This window comes from Puccinia triticina, chromosome 4A (genome assembly GCF_026914185.1).
Source record: "Puccinia triticina chromosome 4A, complete sequence".
In the NCBI taxonomy this organism is placed as follows: Eukaryota; Fungi; Basidiomycota; class Pucciniomycetes; order Pucciniales; family Pucciniaceae; genus Puccinia; species Puccinia triticina.
In genome coordinates, this window is record NC_070561.1 from 5,976,912 (window position 1) to 6,002,125 (window position 25,214).

A 25,214-nucleotide genomic window follows, 5' to 3' on the forward strand; every position below is an offset into this window, starting at 1 on the left:
GGCTCGTATGGGACAAAAGGGTTTCAAAGAAAAAGGAAAGGGCCTGGACATACATTCTGTGAGTGTACAAATCTCATGCAGATATCAGAAGCCCTTCAATATCTTCTGTTGATTAGTGGTCAATTGGTGCTGTTCTGAAACATCACATGGGCATTCTTAACCAAGACTACTTCTGGGTTGGCCAAACCAGCTTTGAGTGGGCCCTGACAGGCCTGATGCAGGTCTGTCAATAAGCCCTCCCCAAAAGTGTGGCCCCATGTTTTTTACTCAGGTTGACAGATTTGTGTTTCTTAGCTGAGCATAGGTATTCTTGACCAAGGCTAATCTTTCAATGGGCCCAGTGGGCTTTGTGGGGGCCATGTGGGCCTCATTCAGGCCCTTCCAAAAAATCTCCGCAAAAATGCACCCCCATGTTTTTTGTTCAGTTTGACCTATTGTGATTTTAGCAGAGCATGGGAATTCCAAACAAATACTACTTTTTCAATGGGCCCAACAGGCCTGTTAGTGGCCCATGCAGGCTTTGTGCAGGCCTGTCCAACAAATCACCCCAAAAATGTGCCCCATTGTTTTTTACTCAGTCTGACACATTTTTATTTTTTTAGTCGAGCACGCTCAGTTTGCATTTTTTTTCAATGATTTTCCCAACCTCAAACTTTGAGTAATTTTTTTTGGGAAATTTAATTGTCCTTGAAGTGTTGCCAGCCTGGCAGCGTCAAAGGTTGCCATTGCCATCCCTACCGCTGAGTCCTCAAGTCAACCCAGTGCCGGTGCAGCTATCCCCACAACTGGCTCCTCAGCCCCCTCAAGATGGCCTGACACTTGGCAAAAACAAGAACTTCATGCCTCCATCACCCCGCTGCCCAACTCCTGGTCAATCACACAGACAACCCGGCTCTCTGCCAGGAGACCATTTCTCTCCACCGGCTCTCAGCCCACCCGGAAGCTTGCCGTTGGCGCTGCTTGGATATTTGAAAGAATTGACCGGGAAAACAGAAGTTCCTCAACTGAAATTGGTTCAATGCGTGGGCCAATTAGAGGCATCAATTGTTAGTAAGTCAAATAAAAGTTATGATAGTTGTAGGGTTTTTTAACCCAAATTCTTGCAATACCCTCCTATTTTTCAGAACGCCAGCGACCAAGATGAGAGCAAGTGGCCGGGGAAGGCTCCTCACCTGGAATTAGAAGTAGCATCATTTGTTGCCCCGTTGAATCCCTTGATTGGGGAGACCGAGCAACCAGGGACCCCTGCACCATTGGCCAACTTGCCGGATGATACCAAACGGCCCGGAGCCGCTGCTTCACAATCCCTCTTGAAGGGATTAATTTTCCTCAACAAGGAATGTGGCCTCGAGGAATTTGGCCAGGTCCTTACCAAAAGCCAAACATAGGCCATGATGGCCGACAAATAGCTTCTCCTGCCCTCCAAGATCTTGGGTATTGCTGTCACCGCAGCGGACAGATGCCAGCAAGACTGCTTGAGCCTTCAGTCGCGTGGGGTGAGTCCAAAGGAGTGGCTAAAAATTGTAGGTTCATCTCAATACTCTTCCTCAAACAGGCTTATTCTAAAGAGTCTCCAATCTTTACATCTAGGTCCCAAAATGCACATGTTTCCCAATGAGAATGTCTTCACCAACTTGTTGATAAACCGGCAAGATCTCAATTCTGCCTTGCAAAACTTGTCGTCCAAAAGTTGAAAAATTATTTGTCCGCTTTGCCACTCCTTTCCACCAGCATTGAGCCTCCGCCAAGCTTGGCCTTTCTGGAACCATCTCCCGGGCCCTAAACCTTGCAAGCACAAACAACCTGGTGACTGAATTGGCGCCAGATTCAAGTTTGCGCATGGAAGCGTTGTATTTCAAGCAACTACATCTCTGCTGCAAAAATATAACGAGGTCAATCACCAACCTCCGCGGGCTCAACAACTCAAAGGAAGTGCCATTTGCCTTGCTTGCCTCCTTTATGGCCTCTGGTGTTTGTGGTGTTTTATTTGGCCCCGTGCAGGCCCGTTACTGCCCCCTACTTGTGCAGCGCAAATAATTCTTCTACTCAAGACTTTGACTGATCAAGGTAAGTGTTTCACTCTCTTTCTTCACTTGCCGTTATTCTTCAAATGCTGATCTTCGCCTGATCTTCCATAGGCATCAATTTCCCTATCAAGACTTTTTGGACCCATACTCAGGTACTCCTCCACAATCACATCTCAGAGGCTCAGTCAGGCTTAGCCCTTTACCAAAACTTTGACTTGCCCAGGCCCTTTCCCTTGACTTTTTGGAAGGTCGGCATACTGGAGGTAGCTCACCAATTCCATGGGTGTATCCACGGGGTTGCAAAGGCAGTAATGCCCCCACATGGAACTTGAATCATATTTATACTTGACTTCATTTCTTCTTTACATTCCTTTTTCCAGTTTTTTTACTTGTAGGATTTGTATCCATGTCATTTTTATGCCAATTTTATTCTTTACATTCCTTTTTCAAGTTTTTTCCTTGTAGGATTTGTATGCCAATATGCTCAACCTACCTAAAGCTCTTGTGATTGTTTTGTCTTGGTAATTGAGTTATCCTCCGTTATTACAGCCGCCACCGCCACAAAAATCAAACCCTACTCAACCAATTCCTGACCTATCACCTTACAAATTCTGGTTAAACAGCTAGCCCGGCTGAGCGGAAACCAAAGCCACTTTCCCAGTCCTCTGAATCCTTCTGGGCCCACCAGACACACTGACTACAGCCACACAAGAGCCCCACGGCGCCCCTTACCATCCGTTTTGATATTCCCTCATTGCCCGGATAAGGCTCACCCACGGCTGAATGCCAGCTGGCTTGATGTATATTCACTATGTACACAGGTCCATTTGATCAGAACCAGACTGTTCAGCCTTGAAAGCCTCAACCATACTAACCTCTACATCCTCAAGAAGGTCTCCAAACGCGTCTCCCAAAGGATCCAGCAGGTGAGCATCCCACATCCGTCCCGATGAGAGAAAGATAGCAGAACTGAACGCCCGGCCAAGTATATAGTACAGCTCGATCAAAACCAAAGTCTCCATCCTCCTCCTCTTGCGCCCCTCATGCCCCCCCCTCCCTGCAGCCATCAAGCATCTCCCGGTGCTGCTTCTCTCTTTCCATACACAGACCAAGCTGCATCTGGTGTTGGAGTACAGTCCAAGCGGCTCAATACCCGACAACCTCAAACGGGCAGCCAGCCGGCCAATTGGAAAGTGCTAGCTCAAAGCCTGCTCCCTTAATGTCCTGGCCGCGCGCGTCCTCCTTCACCACTTGGAAAGAGATCCTCACATATGGTCAAACACGCTTCTCAGACCGTTGGTAATCTGATTTCACTTGTAAGCTTCTCATCTCATTCCTCAACACAACGACAAAACAACAATCCAACCAAATTCTTTTGATCATATCTCTACATAACTGCATTCCAAAAGTTTGATGTAACTGTCCGGGCAGCAAAGAGTGCTTGTTTGTCCCTGTACCTCAAACTCAATGTGCTTTTGAAAGGATTAGTATTGCACTTGAATGTCTTCTTTGGTATCCACATAGACTTGGGAGGTATTCTTGGAATTGTTGGGTCACTTCTCGGCGGGATCCTTGGTAGAAAAGAAGTTCAGCTCTTAGAGGAATAAATATCCCTTTTATGTAGCTTTTCAGCTCCTGTCCTCCTTTGATGATAGTCTCTTTAGTCGCACATCTGGGAAAAGATGATTCTATGCCCCCTTCTTCTCACCTTTCTCCTTGGGGTCCTCATTGTACAGACATTGCGATCACCCAATTTCTTCATCTGTAACTTTCCTTTCATGCAATGTAGCCCAGCAGGGCCATTATAATCTGGGATTGCTAGATAAGTGATTTTAATCGCGCTTTCTTGTGAAAGCAAATCAGGGACGATGTGGTGCCCCATTTGGTTTTCTGCTAGTCAGAAGCATTCCCGCCGCCGCCAGCCTTGATCAGCAAGATCCCCAGCAAGTAGCAAGACCTAAAATCACCCCTCAAGAGTCTCATCCATCCTCAAGACTTCAAGACCCTCAAGATTTCATCCTCAAGACTTCAAGACCCTCAAGATTTCATCCTCAAGGCTTCAAGAATTCACTCCTCAAGACATCTCAATCTCAAGATTTCTCTCATTCCCTCTCATCCTCAAACTCCTCTCTCTTCAAGATCCTTTCCTCCCTCCCTTCTTTCTTCTTTATCCTGGTTGTTGTTCTTTGTTTCCTTTCTCAGTTTTATTTTCTCCTGTCCTCCCCTGTTTGTTTGTTTATTTCTCCTCTTGCGCGCGTTGGTAGGTTTCAGAGTGGAGGGTTGGTTTTTTTTTGTGTTTTGTTTTGTTTTGTCTTTACGGGCATCATGACAGGTTCGCTAGATGTCACGAACCCCAGACTCTGAGTTCAGCCCAAACTCAGAGGAGGGGGCGGCATGAACTCTGTACTGATCCAAGTCAGAAATTCATCAAAACCTTATTGATCCTGATCCTTCCTCATCTTCCCTTGATCCCTTTTCCTGATCACTTTGCCGGCAGTATCCCCGGCCCTCTTCTCAAACACCTCAACCGCCGACGCGCGCTCAACGCCGTCGTTAAATACCCTTTTACCTCCTCGCTTACACAATCCTCATCACTTCTCTGGACCACCCACAAGGGCAGCCTCAACAGCACCCATCCCCTTGACGCTCTGCCTACCGCCTGGCACGGTAGGAGTTCCACATTGATAATAACATGTGTCCGGACAAGGTTGAGGATCTGCAGGGCTCTTAACAAAGCCCCTCAGTGTCTTTAGGAAAGTTGCACTTTGTCCACCTCTGGCAGGTGAGGGACTACATACAAAGCTCGCCTTCAAATGTGTCCGCCACCCTTCCCAGGGTCAGTAGCGCAGGTTTTATTGGAAATCTCCGTCAAATGTTTTGCCACAATTGTCACATTGATGGTGATTTCCATGTGGTGGCTGAGCAAGTTTCCTCAAGAGGCAAGAACAAACCGTGCACATCAACTCTCACTCACCCCCACACACATTGTGAGGTCTTGGGACTCGGGAGGGTGAAACTTGCTGCTCACCCATTCCATGTAAAAGCCATTAGATTTCAGTTTGCAAATTTCCTCACAACCTGTTTTTTGGTTACAATCTTCTGGAAAATATTCCACATCTCACTAGACATGTATTTCATGAAACTCAATTATAACAACAAATGCAATCTTGTGAGTAAATTTGGAACTTGCTTCAGATTTTCATGGTGTTAAAATCAAGGCATTGTCCTGCAGTTTTTCCAACAGGCTTATTCTGACAGTGGCGGCAATCAAAGAGATGGTGAACTGAAGGTGACCCCTGCAGCGGCGCAGCCGCCTTGGCCTCTAGTATCAACTTAAACTATCTTTACATTATTAAGTATTTATATTTTTATGTATTTATTATATCCAAGTATATTAAAGTCTCAGAAACATGGAAAAAAATCAAGGGTTTTCCCTACAAATTACCAAAACAGAGAAAAAAACCCAGGGTTTCCCCTTACAAGAGACAGCCTGACAAACATTTGGGTTTCCCCTAAAAAATCCAAAAATACACCCAAAAAAAGCCACTGCCTACAAGAAAAAAAAACACCCAACACCCTGCCACCTAGCTGATGTATTGTGGCCCACCATCCATCCCTGTCTAGCAGGGTTAAAAAATGGTGATAGGAAGACCCCCAGCTGTTAAGCACAAGGGGGGCCCACGAGTATTCCCCTGCCGGACTGCGCAAGTGCAACAGCGAACAGGGGTGAGACAATCCCCCGGCTGGAAGCCAGCCCAGAGAATTGCCTGAGGGAATAACCTTTGCAAAGGTGTCCTATTTATAGGCAGGAACACAGGTTAACTTCCACATTGAACCCTTCTACGCTTCAATCATGTCTTCACCGCCATGTCAACTGTTGCATGAGCCTCTTGAATGCCACAACACAGCCAATCACCCCTACCACTCATCAATCACCAGGGCCAGGAGTCAGCCCCACCGCAATTATTTTTTATCAATTTACTGTTGGTATGCCAACCTCAACACCTACTCTGCTTCCATGAACCATGTAGGTCTCTTGAATTTCCTGTGCAACAAATCTTTGGATAGCTGACACCTACATTAGTCAGGAAAGCTCATTTTTGGGCACCCACAAGTTGTACAAAATACTGCAAAGTGAGTTTGGCACGTTTTGTGGGCAAGTCAATTTTGTTGTCTTGTGTGTCCTGCGCCTACAAAGCGGATTTTTGTGCATTGAATTTTGCATGTTGAAGTTGGTTTGACTTGTTGGGCTTGTGGAAAAGTGAGGAGTAAGACACAGAGCTGGCCCACTGGATCCAAATGCTTGACCAACATGGCCTTCTTGGCAAACAGAAGCTCAAGACATACCTCAGATATATTGGAAACTAGCTCAAGTCTCAGGCAAATTCAAAAGCCAAACCGGCACGGCCTGCTCGGCAAACAGAAGCTTGAGAGATACCTTAGATATATTGGAAAGCGGCTCAAGTATTGGGCGAATTCAGGCAAGCAGTCTGCTTGGCCAGCCTTCCCATCACTACATTGCCGTCAACGCTAACCGGATATATTCAGTTGATCAAAATGATCCAGAGATTGCACTACTGGGAACAACACTTGATGCCCTTGACGGCTGTTGTATCTGATACAGTCCAGATCTTTGGCCTGGTCTTGACCCCGTCGGAGAGGCTGGGTGATTTGATGAACTGGGAAGTGGCCGAGACCCAGAGCCAGCTCCACTCAACACATACAACCTGTTTGTTTCCCTTATCTTCTCCAACTACCTCAACCCCGTCAATTGGCTCAAGTTCAGAAGAAGGGTATAATTGGGGGGCCAGACCAACGGTGCTGATGCGCCGGACCCCAGCTGACGCCGGTCGGTCACCCGCAACCCCCCTTGCCACCAATCATTTGCTGAAGCCAATTTGAATCCTGCCCCTCTCCTTGACCGTGCCAGCAACCTCTCTATGTACACAAGATCCCCTCACCCTTGCGCGCATGCTGTTGTCTTCTTTCTTGTCCACTCTACCCCCGCTGCATCCTTGCGTCCCTCCTCCTCCTTGACCTCTCTATGCAAACTACACTCAACGGCGCAGTCAAACTAGGAGATTTCTGCACGGCTGGCCAAGGAAATAGGATCAAAAGTGAGTACGAGAGAAAGAAGCAAAGGCGTTGGAGGCGGGAGAATGGCTGTTAAGGTGTGGCAAGCGCTGGCTGAAGCGCACTATCCACAAGTTTGTTGTCTCTGCGCCCTCCCAGTCTGCCACCTTGCTGCTCACCCGGCCACCGTTCTATCCTCTTTCAATAGCACAAGGAAGCGCTAGTGACCAGCATCTTCTACTCAACATTGAAGGCAACGATGTGGTGGACGGAAAAGAGGAAAAATAAAAAGTTTTTTCTATGCCACATAATTCCTCATACTAGGCCTCAAAATACCATCAAATGGACCCCATAAATGGATTCTATGGCCAATTTCACCCATAGTAACCACTGAAAGCACCCCTGGACCCCCTCTAGTGTGGAAGTTACACCTCATGGACACCTATCACACGGCCAGCCCCAGTAACCCAGCTGTCACCTTCCTTGACCCAAGTTTCACATTAGTACCCATATACACATCACAGGATACAAACATACATCTCCCTGTCTGGCTACACTCAATACATATTAACTACATGCACTCCTTTATATACATAGTATGACATCATTTACACTGTTCCTGCAGCCTCAGACTTTGTGTATACACTAATTACCACTGTATGACAGCTCATGCAGTCTACTGTCACCTCATGCATGAGTTAGAATGTTCTTTTGTATATTCTGACATCATGTATGCACCCCTGGCATGTTTAGAATATTCTGTTGTATATTCTGACACCATTCATGCGCCCCTGAGGGGTTATGACATCATTTGTATCTACTCCCATCAGCTGAAATCCTTCACCCTGTTGTCTAGATTAGCTGAAAACCTAACCCACAAGCCCCTTCAGGGCTCCAATTTTGTCTATAAAAGGAGCTCTCTCCACCCCCAGTGTTCTGCTCCCCAGTTCCTCACCCAGAACTCACAAGTCACCCAACACTCATCCACACTCAAATCCTAAAACCCTTATAACGATAAATCAACCCTTATAACAACAATTCAACCTTTATAAAAAATTAATTGAAACACTCACACGTTGCCAGTCAAACATATTTCATCTGGAACAGACCAGACCTATCACTTAATAAAACTTGCCAAGCTGAGCTTCGTGGGTCTTGTTGACTGATAACAGAAGGGCAGAGCTTGCAACTCCATCATACTCTTCACCATTCAGCAAAAGGGTTTCATTACCACTTTTGAGTCTTACAACAAGGTCTAGCTCCCTCCTGGCAATACCGTTGTCAGAACTTGAAAATCTGACTGGAATCAATCCTGGTCTATCTTGTTTTGCTGATTTTTGACTAGGTATACAAACACATAGATGTATGTCTCTCTCTCTTTCTCTGTGTTTTCCTATCCTTGGGTTTTAGTAATTACGGCCCTTGTCAAGTGCTGGTGTCTCCTGTACTTGTTTGCAACACAGTCCCATTGACTCATCTACAAATATATGGGTGGAACTTTTGATGATCAGATTAAGCAGAAAATAAGAATCAAAGGTTGATCAATCCTTTGAATTTACATTTTGGCTTCCATATTATAATAAAAAGTTAATTGGCTCAATATTCTTGTCAACAATAGCCTTGCCAGCTGTGGCAGAGCCTCCATTATATCACAGGCATGCTAAGAAACAACACTATTTGCGTCAAGAGAGTGTAGAGTGAGACCAAATGAAAACAGAGGATCCCAACAAGCTCAGAGGGAGCAGTTTCTCTTCCTCTGTTGAAATGCAAAAAATAATAGTAGGATTTATCTTTATCTGCACACTTTTTTAATTTTGGAGCTGATTGACAATTTTCATGATGAAAATGTTCACTGCCAACTTGGTCTGTGTTTTTACGTGAGCATGTCACTCATAGGAGTTGTATAATTATGTTCTATGCATAAACCTTTACTGGTGTGCCTGTTTTAATCTTGACTTGTCAATATCTTCTTGGGGAAATCTCATCCAAATTTATGATTCCCTATACAGATAGGTTTCTTGACCAAAACATTATAGGTGCATATTTCAAGATTTTCATCTATAGAATTGAGGGTGCATTCTCCATGATGAATATACTTGTTTGTATTATTGAACAGACCGCAGCTTCATATCCTTGATGTATTTTATTCTCATCTGTTGAAAATAATAGTGGGAACTGAAGTTTTGAAAAAAAGGTAAAGAAGCAATAACTGAAGTTTTGAAAAAAAGGTAAAGAAGCAATAACTGAAGTTTTGAAAAAAAGGTAAAGAAGCAATTCTACAAACAGCTAGAAAAAGATCTTGGGCTAACAAGGGTAGGGAGTATTTGGAACAGTGGAATGTATGTATGTACTTCTCTTATTCATGATTATCATTCAAATTCAAAGTAGCGTGTCAATCTTCTGGTTTTCTTGTTGAAAACCAAGCATAATATATGTGGTCTGTTATCCAATCTCTTGAGATTGATTCTACAATTATTTTTGAATCTCAAGTAAAAAGCAACAGTTAAGTACAACAACAAAATATTAATTCATGGAGTACAACAACAAAATATTGCTGGTTGTTTTGCTGGGATTGGAGGAGTATTATGCTGGTGCATATTTCTTGCAGTCATTCTCTTTTGAGCAACATGAGAGTCAAAACCATAGTTGAATGTGTCAAACTTTTGGATATTCCATTTCACCACTCAAAATTTATCAGAGCAAAACCTGCAAATAAGAAACAAATTAAAAGGTGAATCTAATTCCCACAGCGGCGCAGCTGCATTGGCCTCTAGTATTTATATTATATGTGACAGATCACATATATATCTGTCACAAAAAAAAACGTGAAATATTAACGGATATACTTTGTGCACTGCGAAAAACTCATTGCGCACTGCAGGGGGCGTCCACTCGACGTCCTCTTGGGGTATTTGGACCCCTCCGCATGATGTAGAAAAAGGATGATAAAGAAATACAAAAACTAAGCAGAGCACCTCCCCGTGGATTTTAAACCTGCCAAAAGTCCATGGATTGGGTACACAGCCCCTTGAAAACAGAGTTTGAGGGGCAGAAGTACATACCCCATGACTTTGATGTGCCAATGGCCGGCACAGGCTGGTCCAGGAGCGGAGTACAACATGCAAACTCTCCCAATGACCGGCCAGCACCCAGGGGGAGTGCAAATCAACAGTCATTGAGTGGATTAAGCAGTCCTCTCAATGACTGGAACGGTCCCGGTAATAAGGGATGTAGGACTGAGGAAAATAGTATGAGTTTGAGCATCAATCAAAAGAGAAATCTGAGGGATTGATTGGACTTACTCATCACTATTCGGTACAGAGGCAAGCAGTCAGTCAAGGTTTAGTACTTGTTTTTAAGCTTCAGACCATCCCGGCAAGCGTTCCTCAAAGCGGGGGGGGGACTTCTTCTGCAATATGACTGTTGAACAATGTTCAGTCATCCGGTCAATAAACACTACCACATGGGATAACGGTGCCAAGCCGCCAGTTTATACTTGAAGTGTCATTTCAAAAGACAGCTGTAATACAGCCACCAGATTGTTGGCCAACTTGATATCACTGTTTCTGATTTGGGAAACCCAAGCAATACTGTACTTTTTATCACACTGCCATTCAAAACTGGATAGAGAGGATTAAGAAAATCTATATGATGATAGATATAAACTTGAATTACATTGCAGTTAGACACCTAAGGATCCCTTTGAGTTGCACTAGAGTTGAGTTCCACCTTGTAGGTACATCTTGTTCAACATTTTGTGGTTTTTCACAGTTTTTCTTCTTGCACAAGTCAATGAATAAAGATTTTGAGTTTGGTGATTTATTAAGCTTTTGGGCAATAAATTGTAACTAGAATTAGCAAGATGATTAGTGCCAATCTATCACCAAAGTAGCAGAATAAATAGCTGACCTTTGCCAGAGTCTGCTGACTTGATTTTGAGGTGTATTGATTGTCTTCATCTTCCTTGCTTATATTTTCTATGTTTTCATTGTCCAACTCATCCACGTCCCCAACATTGGCCACATCACCAAACATATCAGTTGGAATCTCTTCTTCATCTCCTGAGTTAAATAAATCTTTGCCTCTGCAGTAACTGGAGCAGAGGGGGGGATAAATTCAGCTGAAGGATGCAGAAGAGAAAGAGAAAAGCTTACAGTGCAATCTTCTTTCCAGAATCTTGTTCCCAGTCATTGGTCTTGCTGTTGGACATATCATTAAGTTTTTTACTTGGCTTTTTGGTCCCAGCTTTCTTGCTCCTCTTGAGTCCAAACGGTCTTAGTATGGCTTTGCAAATGATATTCAGTACATGTGCATAGAAGAGAATTCATTGGGCATCTGCTTTGAAGTTCGGCCACTTCAGCTTCTTTAACTCATTGATCATGACCATATTGTTTGATGCGTTATTGGAAACTATACCACATATCTGGACAATATAAACTCATCAGCTGTTTTGATCAATTGATTAATGTACAGTAGCAAAAAAAATAATACCTTGTCTTCAATCTCAAACTTATCAACAATCAATTGAACTGCTTCCGCCAAGTACTTGCCTGTGTGGCTCTGAGATAACTTGACAAAGTCAAGAGGCATTGCTTCAAAGTTGGGCTTACAGCCAATATATTACTACTCCAATGATATCAAATCCGTTTGGAGATTGCCAAGCCTTGACACCAAGATACAATGCTCCAGTATGAATCTGAATATCAATCATATTCAAAAAGTTTAGCTGAAAAGAATGCCAACACAATACAAGGGAGAAGGGTTGACTAACCTTCAGATCGGATTTCAGGTTCTCTTGAACGGCGGAGTATAGTTGATGAATTGACTTTGAGAGAAATTGACGGTTAGGTAAGTTCTTGACAACCGTTGGGTGCAAGAGACTCTTTGTCTTTGAATACGGAAAAAGGTTGTGCCGACTTGGCACACCAGATCACACACATTTGTGTGACCCAAAGAGGGGTGGGCCAAACAGTTATCTTCTTGAGAGGGGGGGAAATCATTAAATCAGCTTACCTTATTGCGGGTTGATATTGCCAGTTCCCGTGATACCAAGTGATGCAAGACTGCGGCTGCCGTCAGCCTGGCTCTGTTGCTTCAAGCAGACCGCTGGATGTTTCAGCAGGTTGCTACAAGACAAGTTGGTTGTGAGTTGATTGATTTTGTTTCCACACCTGTGATGATGAACCCTTGTGAGATAATATGCAGATTGAAGCGGTCCAAATAAGCAAATACTCACATCTTACATGAATACACAATCATTCAGAGACCATGCTTATCAAGCTGTTGGGATAGCTGCAAAACGTGGTAAGATGCGTAACTGGAACTATTGGCAGTCTTGGCAATTTTTTGTGCTTGGAATGTGATTTTTGCAAGGTCAGGGGGGTGGAATAGGGCAGCAGAGTCAAAAAAGAGGTGAGGGCTTACTTAGTTCTTCTTGATCAGTCATTGGCCTCAAAACCTGGCTTACACCAACATTGGGTAGCTACGTTACTGATAACGGTAACGTAATAATTTTCCTGCCGTTCCAGTTACTGTTAGCGTAATGGCGGTGCGTTACGTTATCACATTGATGTAATAGCATTTTTCAATGCTAGTTATGTTATCAAAGCTCCCAGAGCGCCGTATCCAAGTCTATTAAAGCCACAGAAATCATTGACCAAAAAAAAAAAAAATCATGGGTTCCCCCTCCAATTGTACAAATTTACAAAAAAAATTCAAAGGGTTGTGGCAATTTACTATAAAATTTACAAAAAAACCAAACACTCCGCCAATTTTTGACAGCCACATGCAAATCTCAAACAGCCTTCCAACATCAGCAGTGCTGTGCCACAGGCTCAGCCCCCAGCCTGCGTCAATCGCACGGGTCAAAAGGACTGGATGTGAAGGCCCCCGGCCCGCAGCAAAAGCTACTTGCCAGTGGGGGGCCCACTCTTTGCAACTCAAACTGTGCAACTGCTACAGCGGAGAAGTCAAGCGCGACAGATATCTGGAATTACAGCATCTCCGACCGCGCTGGGGGATCATCGACAAATCACCTCGCCTTTTAAGGGAATCACTTTTCTCCGTCGAACTTCATCCCGCAAGGTATCTAAATTTTGCCCTTGACTACTGCACCCCCGGCAACTCGGCGCTGACCCCCCCGCTAATTACCGCCAACAAAACACTACAACGGCATATTTGAACTCCTACATAGTGCCCCAATCAGGGTTGATCAGATATGCTGCACCCCTGACGACGGCTGAAACCACTACCTCGCTTTCCCCCGGCAAACCACACTCGAGGAAAACCCTGGACTGAACGGATTCCGCAAGTAACAAAGTCAACCAAGCCAGCTGCCGCCACAAGCATCTATCCAGTGCCAGTTGGCCCAGGCCCGTCCTTTCATCAAGGTTACCTTTGCCAAGCAGAACACTAATGTGTGTGGCCAACTTTACCAAGGACCCATTGCTACCACCACTTGCCGGGGCAGTCGAATCACGGGTTGACCTCCCCGCCGTCATTCGCCTCAATCCCCATAGCCCAGTCTACGGTTGCGACGCCACCGCGTCGCGGTTCTCAAGAAATCCCTTTGGTCTTCAAGGCGACAACAGGTATGTTCCACGAAACCGATTCCTCTTTAAATAACGCTAACTTTCACTATTAGTCGAATCCGTACTCACTTACTCAACCGCAACCTCATCCATTGCATATCAAAACCTACCACCAATCTAAGCTTCAACCAACCAAAAACTTTCCCGTTCATCCGATTGTCATTTACGGCAATTAAATACCTGGTTCAAGTTCTCACGTTATGTCGGCTATTCGCACTCCAAACCATCCCACGGCCTTCACCGGTCACTTTGCTCCCATTGAAGAGGTAAGCCCGTTTTCCTATTTCTGTTTAAGCACCTGTCTGACAAATCTCACTATGCAGTCTACAGTCGAGGCCGTTCGAGCCAATCAGTACGGATATGTTAGAACTCCAAGCTACTTCCAGTGCGGCGGATTTGACTACGTTAAGAGCGAGAACTTCGAGGTCCAGCTTCTTACCAACACCGCACTTAACCATACTCTGAGTTCAAGCTCAGTTTATGCTATAAGCGGCAAACTCATCACGATGAACAATGGTTCAACTCCCGTTCTTTCATACGCACACAAAACTGTGACACGTATTGGCGAAACGGGCCCCGATCAACCAGACCTCACCAACAAAACAAACGTCACAGGCCTCGGTATGGTTATAGATTGGCGGGAAGTCGTTTCAACTTCGCCTGACGCAGGGACTTGACTAGAAGTGACAGTTGCTCATTGCAATTGGGACAGCGAGGTCCGTTTTCTAGCCGCAGCCCCCCATTGAACTCACCAACTGATTTAACAAACCTTTCCCAGCATCGGTGCCACCGCCGTTTTAACATCAAGTACATCGTGCCCGGCACAAAGAACTTAGTTAAAGCTCATACTTTGTATCAAGTTGGTCACGAAGTCTACATTATTGGCCGGCTGGTCGATTTTGAAATGGAAACTCATACCGCCGTCGTTGTGGTTAGTACATATCTGACGCATATGACCCATAATGCTTAACAAACTCAAAATTACTAACTGATTATAATTAAACTCTTAGGTCTCTTCTGTGAGTATTACTAACGGGCATCAACTTGGGCGTAGTGCTTGCACTACGTCCCCCAGCGTCTCCTCCGGTAATGGGTTTAAGATGTACGTTTGTCGAATTGATCCTTATTCCTATAGCCACTGACCATTACCTGTTTGCAGAATAAAATTCACCCCAAGCCCAATCAGCTCATCTAACAATACTCCTGAGCCCAAACCGTCTACATCCAAGTTAAATGTGAATCGCGACAAGAAGTCCACTGCTGATCAACCCCCCCAACCAGAACCAAGCAAACCTAATGTCACTGTAATCGCCGACCACAACCCTTCTCCCAAGGCAACCGTTGATCGATTCGCAGGGGGTGCAAAAAATTCTAAAAAGGGAAAGGCCGTCAAACCCGCGACTCCAGAGGATTCGGACAACGGAGATAATGACAAATCTGATGACGAAGTAAATGATGAAGACGAGGAGAACTGCGAAGAGGAGGAACGAACCGAAATTGCTAAGCCTAAACGTGGTTGTCCTTGCAAGGACATCTTGAAAGAGGCCGCGAAGCAAATGAAGAAGTATTAACGGCCGTATAGCTGTAGTGTTTCCGAATCCAAGACCGACGTATCCGTCTCAGCGAGTCACAACTTATCTGAACTATACGTACGCGCATGCGACAATAACGGCAGAAGACGCTTTTTCCCCTTATACTTGTTTTAACTTAGCCGCTTTACTTGTTGTGCTTCAGTGGCATCAATACTTTTAAAATGTTGTTTTATGGCCGTGCAAATGTTTCACTCACCTTTCAAATGATAATTCAGATTCTCATCTCCTTGATATTCACTTACGTACGACTTTATGAGAAACAGTCACACAAGCTTGTGTAAAACTGTAATTCCCTTTAATTGTTACAACAGGAGTTGCCTGTTCTTGGTTAGCAACAAGATTAAGCTTGACTATTTGGTAAGGTGCCATGACGTTGACGAGTTGTCTCATTTTCATCAAAACGGAGCTTGAGGAAAGTTGACAAATTGTAGCCCAAATTGACGTTCAACGAGTGATTATAATGTTTAGTGGCGTGCAATTGTGTACAACATGTCAAGTGAAATGAATTTGAGATTACCTGAGGTTATCTCACGAGCTCATATTAACCCACAATTGATCTGAACGTCCTTGCCCAACACATCAAGATGAAAGTCACCACCAGTACCCACCCCGATTACGAATCTCTAATTTTGACGATCGCCAAATATTCTTTTCCGCATTACCTCGGGAGGCGCAACAACATCTGCAACGGTTGCTTTGCCTTTCACTGGAACGACGAATCAACTTTGGCCAATCGTAAAAAACAAACAAAACTTTATACAATGTGCTGTCCAAAGAATAAAGTTTCATTACCTTCTGTCGACCGAAGTGCGCAAAGGTATCCGAGTCTCATCCGCGGTCTCTTGACCGACAAAAATCAACGTGATTTATTTTAACATCAATTTAAGTAGTCAATATAACATGGCCTTTGACTAACTGATTGACTATCACCAGGATCGTTGGATTTTCAACAGCTTACGCGGATGTATAATAACGCCCTATTGTTCACGTCGCTAGGAGCAAACATCGACTACTCCGTGGCTGGGCCGATGAACGTCAATGTTTGCAAGATTTCCGGGGCTCTAACTCACCGGATATCCAGCATTGAACCGGCCTCCGACGATCCAGGTTTTTGCCAGATTTACGTTGTCGGGAACCGAGGAATCGAAGAAGCACAATTCTGTATTACTCAAGCGCAAGGCCGAGGGGGGAATACAGGACTGGCAGCTCGAATGGATCCTCAAATCGTGCTTGAACTAATGGACTTACTCACCAAAATTAACCCATACGCTCAACGGTTCTGCTCCGTGATCGACGTTCTTCAAAGGGCGAACGCAAAGACCTTCAAACTCCAGGGGGTGCCAACGCCGGGGGCGGACCCAAAGCGCTATAATTGTCAAACAATTGATGAGGTGGCCATTGTGGTCCAGGGAAACGGCGATATTATAAGTGAACGGCAGATTCTTCTCCACCACCATGATGATGGTCTTGAATTCATCTCAAACCTGCACTCGGCTTACCTCCCGCTCAGGTATCCTTTGTTCTTTCCGTAGGGAGAACAACAGTGGGATAAGTTATACCGTGCGACAACATCGCGAGGTAAGCTACGCCGTCCAACTTTATAATAATCAGGTGATCCGAACGGTTCTGACATTTTTGTTTAGTCGATAACCGGAAAGTAGGATCGCTTGAATGGTTCTCCTTCATGCTTTTTCGGCGCCGGAAAAAATTTTCACCGATCCTAGCCGGCCGGTCCCTTTTTCAAGAAATATTAGTCGACATGTATGCATGTGTCAAAAATCAGCAAACCTCATTTATAAAAAACAATCAAGTAAAACTCAAAGCAAGCCAGTACAATAAACTTGTCAAGTCTCTTGAAAACAAAAAAGAAGCGTCAGGTCAAACTGTTATTTTACCATCAACTTTTATAGGTAGTCCGCGATGCATGCAGCAACTCTATCAAGATGCTATGGCGCTTTGTAGAAAGTTTGGCCCCCCTTCCTACTTCATAACGATGATGGCAAACCCGAATTGGCAGGAGATCTTGGACAAGACACCCCTCGGCGAAAAGTCTTTTGACCATCCGACCGTTGTTGCAAGGGTGTTTTACCTCAAGATGAAGGAGTTGATTTTACAACTTGTTAAGCTTGAGCGGTTTGGCCGGGTTGTAGCTTACGTATGGACAGTCGGATTTCAGAAACGGGGATTGCCCCCTTTACACTTGATGATAACCGTTGACGAGAATGACGTCCCATCATCGCCTGAAGACATTGACAATATGATTTCCGCTGAGCTCCTGGATCCAATCAAATTGCCAGTCCTCCACAAATTAGTCTGCGAGTTCATGCTGCATGGTCCTTGCGAATTGCGGCCGTGTTGGAACGGCAACGCCTGTAGATTAGGCTTACCTAAGGCGTTTTCTGAGAGGACAATCAATGTTGATGGCGCTTATCCTGTATACCTGCGTAGAAATGATGGACGTAGTATCACAAAGCAATGCTCAACATTTGATAATGGTTCAGTTGTTCCTTATTCACCATATTTAACTCGGATGTTTGAATGCCACATTAATGTGGAAGTTCCAGTCAACACTACCGCTATCAAATATCTATATAAATACATAACGAAAGGACACGATCGTCTCTCATTAGCAATTGATTCGAATGATGAGGTACAATCATTTATTGAAGGCAGGTACATTGGGCCTTGTGAAGGTAAGCTCCTTGCCCAATCATTTAGCTGCCAATCTGATGTTTTCCTTCGCAGCCGCCTGGAGGCTTTTCAAAATGCCTTTGTCCGACCGATGGCCCCCCGTAACTCGATTAAGCATTCATGAAGAGGGGGAGCAACTGGTATATTTCAAAAGCCAAGATGGACTTGAAGGTCAAATTAACAACGGCAAAGCTACGCAAACGTCTCTGACCGGCTTCATGCTGCTGAACTTCAAGGATGCTATTGGTGCGGATGGCCGGCACGCAAGAGATTTGTTTTACGAAGACGTGCCGACGTACTTTTGGTGGGACAAGTCACACAAAATTTGGGTTCCTTGGAAGACAAAGGACGAGTGTGTTGGCAGAATCTTCTCGGTGTCCTATTTGGCAGGCAAAAGGTTTTACCTGAGGGTTTTACTTCTCCATAGGAAGGGCTTCACGTCTTTCATCGAACTGAGGACAGTCAATGGGGAAGTCTCCAATAATTATCAAGACGCGTGTAACCTCTTGGGTCTCCTTGTAAACGATTTCCTGTACAATGCAGCCCTGAGCAAAGCTGCGGTTGTCCGGAGTGGTTACCAGCTCGCTCAGATGTTTGCTATGATCTGTGTTCATTCGCCTCCATCGGACCCACTCAAGCTCCTCAACACTCACTACTTATTGTTCACAGACGACCAGCCAAGGATCGATATGCGCCAGCGTTACAGCAAGCGCTTGAACAACGCAGAGCAAAAGGTCATGGTGTTGTTTCGCCTTGAGGACATTCTGGCGGAAATGGGTAGCAGTCTCAGGTCGTGCGGACTTAATCCTACAAAGAAGGAGGCAAGGATGTTGGTTGGGATGAAGTCTGATGATGGCGAGGTCGAAGAGTTATGCGTCACAAGCGCTCGGCTGACCAAAAACAAAAAGAAGTTCAACCAGCGCCAGAAGTGCTTTTATTTTAAGGTCAAGAACGCATTGCACCATCGAAGGCGCCAGCTATTTTATCTCGACGGACCTGGTGGGACAGGAAAAACTTTTTTCCTCAACACCTTAATCAATTTGGCAACTGTGAATGAGTATAACAAGATCGTTGTCGCATCCTCAGGGGTCGCTGCTTTACTCCTGAAATTTGGCCAAATGGCCCACTCAGCCTTCAAAATCCCGATTGATGCAGCTGCCGGTGTTGAATGTCCTATAGATGAGGATAGTTTCCTTGCGCTTAAGTTGAAGGACGCGCGACTCATCTTTTGGGATGAAGTCCTCACAATCCATAAGAACGCAATCGAAGCGGTAAATTTGACGCTGAAGCGGATTTGCGGGTCAACAGACGACTTTGGGGGAAAAGTTGTTATCTTCTTGGGCAACTTTTGGCAAATCTTACCAGTTGTCAAATATAACAAATATCCACTGGCTTCTTTCTCAACAATTAAATTGTCAACGCTTTGGGATAACATTTCACCATTTAATTTGGACGTAAATATGCGCCTGGCCAATGCAATAGCTTCACCAGAAAAAAAAAATAACATAGACTTTGCCGCTTCATTACTTTTGCTAGGCGAAGGAAAACGACAAAAATCAGACTACGCTGTGATTAAACTGCATCACATTAATGTGGCCTCCTATAAGTCTCGGGATGAAATGAGGTCCGCATTGATAACGTTTGTTTACGAAGATCTTGTTTTGGTGATATTGGCGAAGGCAGCTACAACTTACCTAAATGAAAGATGTATTCTGGCTCCGCTAAACAAAGATGTTAAGAAACTCAACGATGAAGTTTTAAGCTTGTTACCAGGTGATTCGGTAACACTAACTTCAATTGAGACGCCAGATCCGGACTCGATCTCAAGCTTTCCAGAAGAGTGCCTCAAAAAGTTGTTGTTCTCGGGCTTTCCGGAACACAAGATCAGCATAAAATTGGGGATGCCACTTGTTATAATGAGAAACTTGTCGATTGGTGCCGGAATTTGTAACAGTTCACGGATCAGGGTTGTCAACTTTGGGATCGGGTTCATCCAAGGCAGGTTAATGTCAGGTCCTTTGGCTGGTACCAAAGTAACTCTTCCAAGAATAAAGCTTCAAAACAAGTCAAATGCACGCTCGGGAATGTCTTTGTTTCGTTATCAGTTTCCGGTTGCGCTGGCCTACGCCATGACAGTGAACAAGAGTCAAGGCCAAACATTAAATAGGGTCGGTATTTATTTGGATTCAGACATATTTTCACACGGGCAGCTTTACGTTGCGCTATCAAGAGTATCTGATGTCAACAATCTACTCGTGGTAAAACCAGACTCAAGGAAAGGAGTTGTCAATGTGGTACATAAGTCAATTTTTAAACGCCTTCCTTCAAGGTATTTGTTCATTCCCTACTGAATTGTGTGCAAATATTTACTAACCCTGCAATACATTTGAAGATATCCCATAATCAATAGTGACCCTGAACACTTGCACAATATGATGGCTCAACAAGATGGCTCATTGGAATAAATCAATCCCTAATCTCCGTTGTTCTCTCATATTGAGTATCATTTCTGTTTAGGTGTATTTGAAGCTTACGTGCGTTGAGCTGCTAATACGCAAATCATGCATGATTTCATGTTACAGTTAAGCTAAATCTATGAGTAAAACAGATGTCTTAACAAGGTGGAAGAAAATGAAGCTTAGTCTTATTCGCATGACCGAGTTATGCCTAATCTACCGAACTCATTCCCGCATTGTTTGATTTGTTTGAGTAATGTTCATGATTGTGTAACTGTTGGTTGTGTGTTTACTGAAAAAACTGATACCCGTGGCATGACGGCAAGGTGGATAAGGGCGCCTAGGGCTTTGAAATTGGGATCGCTGTCGCTGAGTGGTTACCGAACTTGCGGTTGAGGCTACAACTCGAGGGTTTCTTGTGCAACGATTGTTGCAGAAGATTCTTGTGCTTAACCCACACACAGGTAGCCAAAGACCACTCTAAGGGTCAAGTCTGGCGTGACCTACGCCGCGTTGGCAAGTTCTGCTCCTACGGCAATGTATCACACTTTGCCTAGGCGTTTTTTTTTGAGTAGCTGGTCAATTCATGTATAAAGCCTGTGGTAATCGCTGCTATCTTGTGCTCAACTGCTCCCAAACTTAATTTAGCCGACATAAGACAGTAAACTTTTGACTTTGCTTCGACTCCCAGGAAAATCACTCGGATAGACCAAATATGTCACAAAACAATTGTTGCGTTGCGCTGACGACAACTCAAGTTCCCATTTGCAATAGGTTTTGTTTCAGAGGGCAAGTGGAGATTACAGGCGACGTGAGTTGCTTGCCTGTTAGTGCGCTTAATTGGCCGTTAACTTATTCTTGATTGTTTGTTTGGAGGCTTCGGAGGAAGAGGATAACCACGGTATAGCCAAGACTACTTGGAAGCTATCTTGCTTGTAACGGACAAGATACAGAAGGTCGACGTGGATTTTGGGTCAACTTTGGGTCAAACGTTTTTGAAGGGAGGAACCTGCGCGTTGGATACACCTATTCGATGCGGGGATCTATTGTAAGGTCGGATACGAGCTCTGTTGTCGAGTTGAGGTTCTACACAGCAGTATTGGCATCGAGGTTATTGCTGAGTCCTGCTAGGCCTCCGTCAGCTCTTATTGTAAACGCGGTGGGAACAATTGTCAACATGTGGCGATTTGAGTACGGTTTGGATAGAGAATATATTTACTGGTTAATATTGGCCCACGTAGTGGAGGTGAGAGCAATTAATATTTTTCCTGATCTTTGTTATGTTTGACTTAATGATGGTGAATGTGTTAGGACCCTTGGACCGAGTTGACCACAAAGTTCATTATAAGGCCATCCGGGTGTCCTGACATATACTTGGGAGATGATGTTGTCGGCCGTCGAGCGTGGTTTACCGGCCGTCTGAACGGCAGAAATCTTGTCACTGGTGAACCTGTAATACATGTAAGATAATTTAATTAACAACACTTGCATGCTGAACTTATAGTTGGGACTTGTTCTATTTAGGTGACGTCGGGCCGGATTGAGTCAGCCTCTATTGATATTTAGGTTTAGTTTGCCTTAATTGAGCTTGGTATTTGTGTTGATTATGTGTCTGATGAAGCTTAGTGTTTGGTATTTCTGGTTCATTTTGTTGGATAAGCTGAGGCGTGAGCTTATGGACTTTTATTTGTCCCTGAAGCCGTAAAAACCTGTTTTGTACTGTTATAATTTCACGTTGGCTTCTGGTGAAATTCTTACCCATGACTGTGAAATTCAACCTAAGTAGTTATTATCTGTCCCGCATTTGCATTTGTAGAACACACACGTCATGTAAAACTTGTGGGGCCTGGAATGTGAACCAACATCGGTCAGCGTAGTCTGTTCTGAAATGGAGCCCTTGCATTGCCTGAGCATTTGCTTTTGTTGTCGGTAAATCAGGAGGATGTGGTGACTTCAAGAAGTCTGTCTTATTGAAAGAATGGGGAGTTGTCATGGGATTGGGTTGAGCCAACATATTTACTGTTGTTAGTTTTGCCTGATTGGCTGGGGTGCTTGCTTCATCTTGTTGGGATGGCCTGCGCTTTAATGTGGCCCTTGACATCGCAGCGGCGGAGCCGCTGTGGACTCTAGTAACAGTTGAATTTCAGGCTTCAAGTAGCCAACTTTTGCCCGTTATCCTGTTATCCCCTGGTTGACACAATAACGGCCTCAAAATATGAGGCCCGTTACGTTACGCGTGAGGCCCAAAAAAACAATGTTACTAATAATGTAACGCACCGCAGCGTGTCACAAGGAAAGTTACATTACCCAAATTACATGGATATTGTAAAGTAACGTAACTACCCATTGTTGCTTCCACCTTTCTTGTTGACAGAATCTGGTGGGACTTCAACCTGTTCTTGATCTTTTGCTTCAACCTGTTCCCAATCATTTTGAGTGGGAGAAGGGTCAGAAATGGGGAGAGGGGAGGTATTTTGGGCCTTCTTGGGTGGATGGCAAGGCATTGAGGCAGCTGTGGGTAGTTACGATACGCTACAATAACCGCCGTTATCCGCGTAGCGTAACACTTGCCTTTACTGCGCTCAGGCGTTAGCGCTAATAGTAACAACCAGTTGTAGCCCTGGGCCCGTATTGTGAAGGGCCTGATTTTTTTGGTGCGTTACTCGCCTTACTAGTAGCGTAACACGTTAACCACCAGTTAACGAGATAAAGAGGGGCAAATGGCCCCCTCTGGATCATATTCAGTCCGATATCTGCCCCTCTGTGCAGTCAGATATTGTAACAGATGTCAAATTTCAAACATCCTGGGTGTGTGATATCGTAACGCCCTTCCGTTACGGTTAATGGTAACGGTAACAAGAGAAAAATTGTGACGATATCGGTAGGTTACCGATAACCGTACCGTAACTACCCACTGTTGATTGAGAGCAGTTGGATAATGGTGACTCTGGATTTGCAGGTCTTGGATGTTGTGGAGGATATGTCTTGGCCCAACCCCCGTGTTTCACCGCGGGTACCTGCGGTATACCCGGGTACCAGCAAAAAAAAAACACATGAAGACCAGGCACCCAAACCCATACTTGGCACCCGCGGCAGCGGTACCCGCCACCCTGATGAGTAACCACCGGCAGGTGCTAGGTACTCGCCGCGGGTACCAATATTGCACCTCTATTACAGTTCCCAGGAAATTTGGAGATAGCTCCAATAGAGTTTTTAAGAGAAATACAGGACTTGCTTGGAAATGGGCATACTGCGGAAAAGACAGGGAATCAATTCAAAAGGTTCAGCGGAGAGCTACTGGTCAATCGGGTTAAGATTTGATGGGGTTGAAGCTGGCAGTGAGATGAAGATGTTGAAAATTCTGGGGGGCCTTCACTTGCTTGAAGGCCCACCTTTTATATTCTTTTCCATGTATTAAAAGGAAAAGGATCTTTGATAGATCTCTTTGCCTATTTCCTACTGTTGCAACTGCTTGGCCAGAGTTGGATCACAGTTTCTTCTAGTACTCTTGCCAAGCAGACTTGGTCAGGCTTTTATTTGTCATGGGCCAAGCTGGATTCTCCAGATCATCTTGGCCCCTGACTTGGGAGTGGCCTAGAGATGGAACTTGGCACCCACAGGCGGGTACCCGCCACACTTCAGCACATAATTCTATGCGCTTGCAGGTACCCATTGCGCCTGTGCAGCTCCCTGCATGTATTTTTACTCAAATCAATCCCCTGGCACCCGCCATAATTGCCTGCAGGCGCATAGAATTATGTGCTGAAGTGTGACGGGTACCCGCCCGCAGGTGCCAAGCGCCATCTCTAGAGTGGCCTCATAACTGTTTTCAGGGTATTTCTTGTGATCCTTTGATCACAAGATGGATTGAAGCTTGCTGTCTTTTTCTGGAATACTTGTGATCTATAGATGACAAGTCTGTTGGAAGATTCTTAAGTAATCTCCCATAAGCTGATACTACAACATCTGTGATAAAACCCGCGCCTGGTTGCAGTCTTTTCAGGCCTACACAGCATCTTGACCAATCTTGATGGCTTGGTTTCTTGATTTTTGTGTCTTGAATCTCTCAGGTTTCTTGGCTCCGGATATCCTGGTATTTACCAGGTCTCTGAGGCCAAGACTATTCACCTTTTTCCTTTTTGTATGATCTTGCAAGGTTGCAGAGCATGGTATTCTCCAAGCTACCCAACCTCCATTCTAAGTACCAGATCCAAGCTCACGTGCAGCTTCTTATTAGAACTGCTTGTGCAATATCTTAGTCGTAATCCTATGAATAACTTGTCATCTAACTTGCCCCTCAATCTGAACAAAGTACACAGTTTTTTTTGAGGGGCTAGAGATAGAGATTTTGTTCTCTATCCTTATTTTCTGAGGCGTGGCTCTCCCATGCCAGAGCTCATATGTAATATTACCTTTTTAAAACAATATTTATTTTATTTTTATCTTTTTCTTATGCAGTGCTATTGCGCCACAGCTTGTTTATATTAATTTTCATAAAAGGTTAGCTGGGCTCTACTTAATATGACCTGCTGACATAAATACATGATAGAATGAAATATATAGAGCTGACACTTTGCACAAGGGTACCCGCCTGAATTCGGACCCAGGCTGGACACCTGCACCCGTACCCAGCACCTATGTACTTCCATGGGTACCTGCCCACAGCTACCTAGTAACCGCCAATGAGGGGCAAGAAGAGCTGTGCAGACTGGTGATTTGTATGTGGATACCTGCCTGCATTTGGACCCAGACTGGAAACCCGCACCTGCAACCCGCTGGTACCTG

General features: G+C 44.7%; 2 protein-coding genes across 2 annotated transcripts; both read left to right on the forward strand.

The window, feature by feature from the left end:
* Positions 1–839: 839 nt before the first annotated feature.
* On the forward strand, positions 840–3,795 carry PtA15_4A664 (uncharacterized protein; the record flags this gene model as incomplete). Its single annotated transcript, XM_053168571.1, has 5 exons — positions 840–1,046; positions 1,125–1,364; positions 2,849–2,953; positions 3,202–3,322; positions 3,764–3,795. 5 exons carry the CDS (start codon positions 840–842, stop codon positions 3,793–3,795), a joined length of 705 nt encoding a protein of 234 aa, XP_053019767.1.
* Positions 3,796–13,514: 9,719 nt separating this feature from the next.
* On the forward strand, positions 13,515–15,261 carry PtA15_4A665 (uncharacterized protein; the record flags this gene model as incomplete). Its single annotated transcript, XM_053168572.1, has 2 exons — positions 13,515–13,690; positions 14,877–15,261. 2 exons carry the CDS (start codon positions 13,515–13,517, stop codon positions 15,259–15,261), a joined length of 561 nt encoding a protein of 186 aa, XP_053019768.1.
* Positions 15,262–25,214: the final 9,953 nt, after the last annotated feature.